Genomic DNA, 8204 nt, shown 5'->3' on the forward strand with positions numbered 1-8204 from the left:
CCTAGTCACCGTGATGATAACAGGCGCGGTAGTTAACATCTCCTAGTCACCGTGATGATGACAGGCGAGGTAGTTAACATCTCCTAGTCACCGTGATGATAACAGGTGAGGTAGTTAACATCTCCTAGTCACCGTGATGATGACAGGCGAGATAGTTAACATCTCCTAGTCACCGTGATGATAACAGGCGAGGTAGTTAACATCTCCTAGTCACCGTGATGATAACAGGCGAGGTAGTTAACATCTCCTAGTCACCATGATGATAACAGGCGAGGTAGTTAACATCTCCTAGTCACCGTGATGACAACAGGCGAGGTAGTTAACATCTCCTAGTCACCGTGATGATGACAGGCGAGGTAGTTAACATCTCCTAGCACATTCCAAACACTGCACAGCAATCGAATCGCTGGGGATGGGAAGGGGTGGTGTAAAACGTCGTATTTCCAAGCAAAGTAAAATGTTGTGGACCCCATGAGGCTGATGAAAGTTTCACCCTCACGAAAGCGACGCTGGGTCGTGGCTCACAGCGTGATACCAAATAAAAAATAAAATAAATGAAATAAATCCATCACCTCACAACTTTTTACAGTTTCCCGCTCTTTTTTTCTATGAGGCGACTTTTAACCCGCCCCCCCCCCCCCAGCGTGTAATATTGTTTTTGTTATTTATAAACACTCGGATTCCCGCACTTTTTATCGCTTGTTTCGTGACCTTCAAGGGGTGAGAAAAAAATTAAGAACAAAAAACCCCCCTCAGACGTAGCAACTCCGAAGTCTTAAAAAAAAAGACGTGTAAAATTGTATTTATAAATAAACTACTCGGCAACGTAAAATAACAGCCGCCCCACGTCCTCTACTTGATATAAACCCCGAAATGTTTAATATGATTTATAGAAAAATATATAGTTTTGTATTGTTTTTACCTCAGCCAGCCACACGCTCGGTGACGTCACCCTGCAGCTGCGCTCGTGACGTCACGATGCGGGGTTGGTTGCAGGCGTTCGTGACGTCACGATACGGGAGAGTGGTTGCGGGCGACCGTGTGACGTCACGGACCCCACCCCCCCCCCGCGTGACGTCACCCCTCGCGCTCGTAACCTTAATAAGACAGTTGTTTTAGGCGTTACTGGTTGCTATTTTGATTTATTAAATTGTTTTAGTTTAATATGTGAGACGAGCTTTTTTGCCCGTCCAAGGACGGGTGTATATTGCAGTAAGTCTTAAATATTTAATAGAAAAATTGTTCAGCTCGTGATTATTAATCGTGGGGGGGTGGGGGTTGCCCCATGTGGAGTGACGTCTCCGGCTCATGGTTGTGGAGGGGTGCGGCATGTAGAGTGACGTCACCCGCTCATGAATATTCATGAAGGGAAAGGGGTGCGGCATGTGGAGTGCGCGACCTTCTTGTGCGTCAGTGTAAATTTCCATGCGTGCGTGAATATTAATGAAGGGAGAGGGGTTCATGTGGAGTGACGTCACGCGGGGGGTAGGCCTCCTGTGTAGTGACGTCACGCACGGGACGGACAGACATTTCTGGGTGATTATAGCAGGTAATTAATGTATTATATTAAGCTCCTAAAGTAGGCTACTGCTGATTAAACTATATATTTTACTAGGTAAAGCCAGAAACTACCCGGTTATCACAAATGATAGCTGAACGAAGGGGCTTATATGAAATGTGGAAATCTATAGCAGCTAAATACTCCCTAATACTGCGTATAGTGAACATGTTTAATGATGCTTTAAGACGAAGGTTTTCACGAGGGATTGGGGTCAACAGAAGTTCAGGCTGCTCCTATTTAGCCCCCTCTACCCAACACACACAATCCACGTGTAATGACTCGCAGACACACTGACTGGTGAGGGTTCTCTTGACAGCGACGACTTGCGACACAGCAACGACCCCTGACTCCCACGGCAGCCCAGAACCTCGCTCCTCGCCCCCTTTTTACCCCCAGCGTGGCCATCCACCCACCCCTGGCCACGCCCCTACTTCTCGAACTCTCTCGAAGGTTCTTGAACCTTCCTGAAGATCCAATATCGCTCCCTCTCTGCTACCTAGCCTGTTATTACCACTCGTGACCGCTAGCCTTATATACTGTCTTCTATACTGCAACACTTGTGCAACGAATCTTCACCAGTGGTTGAACAGGAAATCTATGCCTTTTGCAGTGCCAATGATTTGGAGAGAGCCAACAGATCATATCGGCAATTGTTACTTCTGCATGGCGCCTCCAGTTAGGAAAGGTTTGTCAAAGAATTAAAAGTGGACTGGGCATTATCCAAACATTCCATCAGCTACACGCCCAGGACCCCACGGAGAAGGACTGCCGATTCCTGATGCACCAGAATCATTCTCACTAGACGAGGAAGAGGATGAAACTTCTGGTCCTCAACCATCAAGGTCACGTGACCCAGATTTTCTCCCATCCTCATCCTCTGAACCACACCTCATAACACAAGGTAAACTGAAAGATAATAAGTCGTGATAAACTTTATGCATAACCGCAAATAATAATATACATACATATTAAACAAGAATATCAATCACAATGATACACACAACACACACGTTTGTAATGACACTTTAACACATCGTTCATTACATTACACAATTAACATTTCAGAAAAATTTAGAATTTTCACAATGCAATTATTTTATTACAATGGGTCTCTGTGTGATCAGTCGACTGTCTCTGTGGTGAGTCTGGGTATCTGTGTGATGAGTCTATGGGTCTCTGTGTGATGAGTCTATGGATCTCTGTGTGATGAGTCTATGGGTCTCTGCGTGGTGAGTCTATGGGTCTCTGTATGATGAGTCAATGGGTCTCTGTGTGATGAGTCTATGGGTCTCTGTGTGATGAGTCTATGGGTCTCTGTGTGATGAGTCTATGGGTATGTGTGATTAGTCTATGGGTATCTGTGTGATGAGTCTATGGGTCTCTGTGTGAGTATATGGGTCTCTGTATGATGAGTCTATGGCTCTGTGTGAGTCTATGGGTCTCTAAATAGTCTATGGGTATGTGTGATTAGTCTATGGGTATCTGTGTGATGAGTCTCTGGGTCTCTTTGTGAGTCTATGTTACATTATACACTAGCGAGCAACACATCTGAAGCCCCGAATGGCACTGAAGGGGGTTGGTAGCCAGCACCACGGCTGACCACCTTTGTCTCCCTAGGGGGCGATGTTTACAACCCGCACCGGGTATATATTTACGCAATCTATAACATCCCCCCCCCAAACAGAAAAAACGTAGCACAAATGTGGCCAAAGTCCTTTTCCAGTTTAATAGACAAAGAAATCACTAAAGCTTCAAATCAAGATTAGACAAATGGTTATTTTTCCCAGTAATGCCGACTGAGCTACACGACGCCTTTTACTGGTAGGAACTTCCTGGTTACACCACTATCCCACAGGGGATTATTGTGTCTGTCTGTCCGTCGTGCATCCAAAAATGAGAGGGGTGGGGCTGGGTGGAGAGGGGAGGGGCTGGGTGGGGCTGGGTGGTGAGGGGCTGGTCACCCCGTGGTGCCCTTATAAAACTCAACGTTTAACCTACTCACGCCGGCTTGTGCCAGCCCTCACAGTCGGGCATATTTGCAGAATACACCACGTGGTGGCGCCGCCGTTGACCCTGGCCATTGACGGGGCAACCCAACGTTCCTACTAGCTCCCTCCGCAGGAGAATGTGTTCAGAAGCGACCGGGCAATCACAAGCGACAGTCTCAGTTCTCCTCTTCCCGCTTGACGCTGACTCCATCCACCAGGAGGTCACCACCTCGAGTCGAACCCTGACCTTCACGCTTCACCGTTATCTCTTCTTCACACTCCACCATCACTCCTGGCCACGTAGCAAAGTTGTCATTTTCTTCCGGTTCTTGTTTTATGAGAGATGGACTCATGGCAGCGGCACTTTGGCCTTCACAAGTAGATTTCACCCTCTCGTGGATCTTTTCATGCATCGTTCGTTGTCCTGACGCGATAAACCCTTTCCCACACACGGTGCACTTGTAGGGCTTGTCGCCTGTGTGTGTTCTCTGGTGAATCCGAAGATAGTTTGAATAGGAAAATGCTTTCCCACACACACTGCACTTGTAGGGCTTCTCGCCCGTGTGTGTTCTCTGGTGAATCCGAAGAGAGTTTGAATAGGGAAATGCCTTCTCACACACGGTGCACTTGTACAGCTTCTCGCCTGTATGTGTACTCTGATGATGTTGAAGAATTTCTAAACGAGTAAATGCCTTCATGCACAGAGTGCACTTGTAGGGCTTCTCACCCGTGTGCATTCTCTGGTGAATTCGAATATATGATGAATGCACAAATGCCTTCTCACACACGGTGCACTTGAATGGCTTTTCGCCCGTGTGTGTTCTCTGGTGAATTTTTAGATTTGTTAAACAAGCAAATGCCTTCTCACACACGGTGCACCTGAATGGCTTTTCGCCCGTGTGTGTTCTCTGGTGAATTTTTAGATTTGTTAAACAAGCAAATGCCTTCTCACACACGGTGCACCGGAATGGCTTTTCGCCCGTGTGTGTTCTCTGATGATGCTTCATGTGTTCAGCGTGATCCGTGCTGTAGGTACACCGGTCGCATTGGTGCCTTTTAGCACCGGGCTCTGTCGAGGACTTCTCCATGCGATCGACTCTGCAGATAAACCTTACACGTTACACACAAAATCACACGCACACTACAGAGACAAGCATCGACCGTGTGCAGGGCCGGATTGAGGCGTGGGGGCTTTAGGAACTGCAGCCCAGAGGCCTCCGCCAGCTGGAGGGCCTCCAGAGATTAAGAGAAAAAGTTTTTTTCAGTTGTGAATGCTGAATTTATTTTCTCGTTAGCCTTGTAAAAATAAATTGTATTGTTCTTTAACTTTGTTTTCCTTTTGGGAATATTACTGGGGGCCTCAAAGTACCTGTAGTAACAACAACAACAACAAATGCCATTCGCCACTACGTGGTGGTGACGTCACCACGACGCTTGTGCCAGGCCATGTGCACCTTGAGGCCACGTGAAGGCCACGTGAAGTGTAGCACAGGGCCATACACAATCTTAATCCGGCCCTGCTCGTGTGCAGCCTTAATTGTGTTGGGGCAGGGTGTGAGTGTGAGATTGTAAGTCTGTGTTTGAGTGAGAGATTGTCAGTGTGTGTGAGTGTGAGATTGTCAGTGTGTGAGTGTGAGGTTGTCAGTGTGTGTGTGAGTGTGAGATTGTCAGTGTGTGTGTGTGAGATTGTCAGCCTGTGTGAGTGTGAGATTGTCAGTGTGTGTGTGAGATTGTCAGCCTGTGTGAGTGTGAGATTGTCAGTGTGTGTGTGAGATTGTCAGCCTGTGTGAGTGTGAGATTGTCAGTGTGTGTGTGTGAGATTGTCAGTCTGTGTGTGAGATTGTCAGTCTGTGTGTGAGTGTGAGATTGCCAGTGTGTGTGTGAGTGTGAGATTGTCAGCCTGTGTGTGTGTGAGATTGTCAGAATGTGTGAGTGTGAGATTGTCAGTGTGTGTGTAAGATTGTCAGTCTGTGTGAGTGTGAGGTTGTCAGCCTGTGTGTGTGTGAGGTTGTCAGTGTGTGTGAGTGTGAGGTTGTCAGTGAGTGTGTGTGAGTGTGAGGTTGTCAGTGTGTGAGTGTGAGGTTGTCAGTGTGTGTGTGTGAGGTTGTCAGTGTGTGTGAGGTTGTCAGTGTGTGTGTGTGAGGTTGTCAGTGTGTGTGTGTGTGAGGTTGTCAGTGTGTGTGTGAGTGTGAGGTTGTCAGTGTGTGTGTGTGAGGTTGTCAGTGTGTGTGTGTGAGGTTGTCAGTGTGTGTGAGTGTGAGGTTGTCAGTGTGTGTGTGAGTGTGAGGTTGTCAGTGTGTGTGTGAGTGTGAGGTTGTCACAGTGTGTGTGAGTGTGAGGTTGTCAGTGTGTGTGTGTGAGGTTGTCAGTGTGTGTGTGAGTGTGAGGTTGTCACAGTGTGTGTGTGAGTGTGAGGTTGTCAGTGTGTGTGTGAGTGTGAGGTTGTCAGTGTGTGTGTGTGAGTGTGATGTTGTCAGTGTGTGAGTGTGAGGTTGTCAGTGTGTGTGTGTGAGGTTGTCACAGTGTGTGTGAGTGTGAGGTTGTCACAGTGTGTGTGTGAGTGTGAGGTTGTCACAGTGTGTGTGTGAGTGTGAGGTTGTCACAGTGTGTGTGTGAGTGTGAGGTTGTCAGTGTGTGTGTGAGTGTGAGGTTGTCAGTGTGTGTGTGTGAGTGTGATGTTGTCAGTGTGTGAGTGTGAGGTTGTCAGTGTGTGTGTGTGAGGTTGTCACAGTGTGTGTGAGTGTGAGGTTGTCAGTGTGAGTGTGAGGTTGTCAGTGTGTGTGTGTGAGGTTGTCACAGTGTGTGTGAGTGTGAGGTTGTCACAGTGTGTGTGTGAGTGTGAGGTTGTCACAGTGTGTGTGAGTGTGAGGTTGTCAGTGTGTGAGTGTGAGATTGTCAGTGTGTGTGTGTGAGGTTGTCAGTGTGTGTGAGTGTGAGGTTGTCAGTGTGTGTGAGGTTGTCAGTGTGTGTGAGTGTGAGGTTGTCACAGTGTGTGTGTGTGTGAGGTTGTCAATGTGTGAGTGTGAGGTTGTCAGTGTGTGTGAGTGTGAGGTTGTCAATGTGTGAGGTTGTCAGTGTGTGTGAGTGTGAGGTTGTCAGTGTGTGTGAGTGTGAGGTTGTCAGTGTGTGAGTGTGAGGTTGTCAGTGTGTGTGAGTGTGAGGTTATCAGTGTGTGAGTGTGAGGTTGTCAGTGTGTGAGTGTGAGGTTGTCAGTGTGTGTGAGTGTGAGGTTGTCAGTGTGTGTGAGTGTGAGGTTGTCAGTGTGTGTGTGTGAGGTTGTCACAGTGTGTGTGAGGTTGTCAGTGTGTGTGTGTGAGTGTGAGGTTGTCACAGTGTGTGTGAGTGTGAGGTTGTCACAGTGTGTGTGAGTGTGAGGTTGTCACAGGGTGTGAGTGTGAGGTTGTCAGTGTGTGTGTGAGGTTGTCACAGTGTGTGTGTGAGTGTGAGGTTGTCACAGTGTGTGAGTGTGAGGTTGTCACTGACCCTGGTGAATCTTCGTCGTTGTCAAGGCCGCAGGCTTCACCTCCCTCACGACTCTCAAAATGGCGGCGAGCAAGGAGGGGGAGGAGCCAGAAAACTCCGCGTCACGTGGGAGGGGAGAAACTGAAACTTGATTGGCTCCAAGGCGGAGAGATTTTTATTTTTTTTCGGGGAAAACTTTATTCTTTTTACCGTACGACGGATTTACAAAACTCACCATCAACAATAAACACTCGCGTTGGCATTGGCGCGGTCTGAATAAAAAAAAACACAAATTTTTATTGGTTATGTAAATATTTAAAAAAACGCAGTAATATCAGAAATCTCATCTTGAGTAACAAAAAAAAATGACCCAAATGATATTCCGTAATCTTAGCTCTTTCGGTAAAGTCACGTTGAAGGGAAACAATAAAATAATAAAATATATATAAAACAATAAAAATTCTCATGACGTTTTGACCATAACACAAACGGTCGTCATCAGGTGTGTCGGTTTGCATAAATGTATTTATTTTTTAACGGTGTATTTATTTATTTTTAAAACGTTAGCGCCACGCGCAGCGATTTGGCAGTTTATTTAGAAGGACTAGTCCATCTATGTTCTGAAAAGAGAAGGGGGGAGACGAAAAATTAATGTATGCTGTCTGAAAGCCACTGTAAGCGTGAATAATCAATTAAGACCTGAAATGGTTTATCAAATCGTTCCAATGATTGCTAAGCCAGAATCCATCTTCTCGGTTGAAATTGTCTCTGTGCTTGTATATGTGGATAGCCTCATGAACGAATCTCTCATGGTAGCCAGATGGCTTACAAAGAACCTCTGTCTTGGAAAAGTCAATTTCATGTGAGCCTCGCTAGTGATTTCACGTCACCAAGGTATTCACCCCACCCCCGTCCACCGCGCTCTTGAGCGTGACGTCACCTCCGCCTGGGTCACTGCCGATATCGTTCCAGTTGCAATCCTTATTTGGGCAAAGCTACGCCCAGTGACTGGTAGCTCATTAACATAATGTGTCCGTTAAAGCCGTCGCGAGTTTATTGCGACGGGTTCAGCGCCCACGCCCCCATCCCTCGACATTTGGGCCGGCCTCATTAACATAATTTAACCAAATTTTGATTTAAAGCTTGCGTGACTGCAGTAATTCATATTCTTATAATATAAATATAAAATATAT

The 8204-nt window shown here is 46.8% G+C and overlaps 1 protein-coding gene across 1 annotated transcript; it reads right to left on the reverse strand.

Moving 5' to 3' along the window:
* Positions 1 to 2478: 2478 nt before the first annotated feature.
* LOC142910083 (uncharacterized) lies at positions 2479 to 7094 on the reverse strand. The gene is made up of 2 exons (XM_076059846.1): positions 7033 to 7094; positions 2479 to 4647 (listed from the first exon to the last, which is right to left on the reverse strand). Exon 2 carries the CDS (start codon positions 4635 to 4637, stop codon positions 3726 to 3728), a length of 912 nt encoding a protein of 303 aa, XP_075915961.1. The 5' UTR covers positions 4638 to 4647; positions 7033 to 7094; the 3' UTR covers positions 2479 to 3725.
* Between the last annotated feature and the right edge of the window lie 1110 nt (positions 7095 to 8204).

The sequence above is a fragment of the Petromyzon marinus genome, unplaced genomic scaffold (genome assembly GCF_048934315.1).
Source record: "Petromyzon marinus isolate PM22_M1 ecotype Great Lakes invasive population unplaced genomic scaffold, UKy_Petmar_22M1.pri1.0 PM_G_Scaffold_138, whole genome shotgun sequence".
Lineage (NCBI taxonomy): Eukaryota > Metazoa > Chordata > Hyperoartia > Petromyzontiformes > Petromyzontidae > Petromyzon > Petromyzon marinus.

Bases quoted from the DNA above. Each gene is read 5' to 3' on its own strand.
- LOC142910083 (XM_076059846.1), bottom strand. From the start codon at position 4,637: ATGGAGAAGTCCTCGACAGAGCCCGGTGCTAAAAGGCACCAATGCGAC.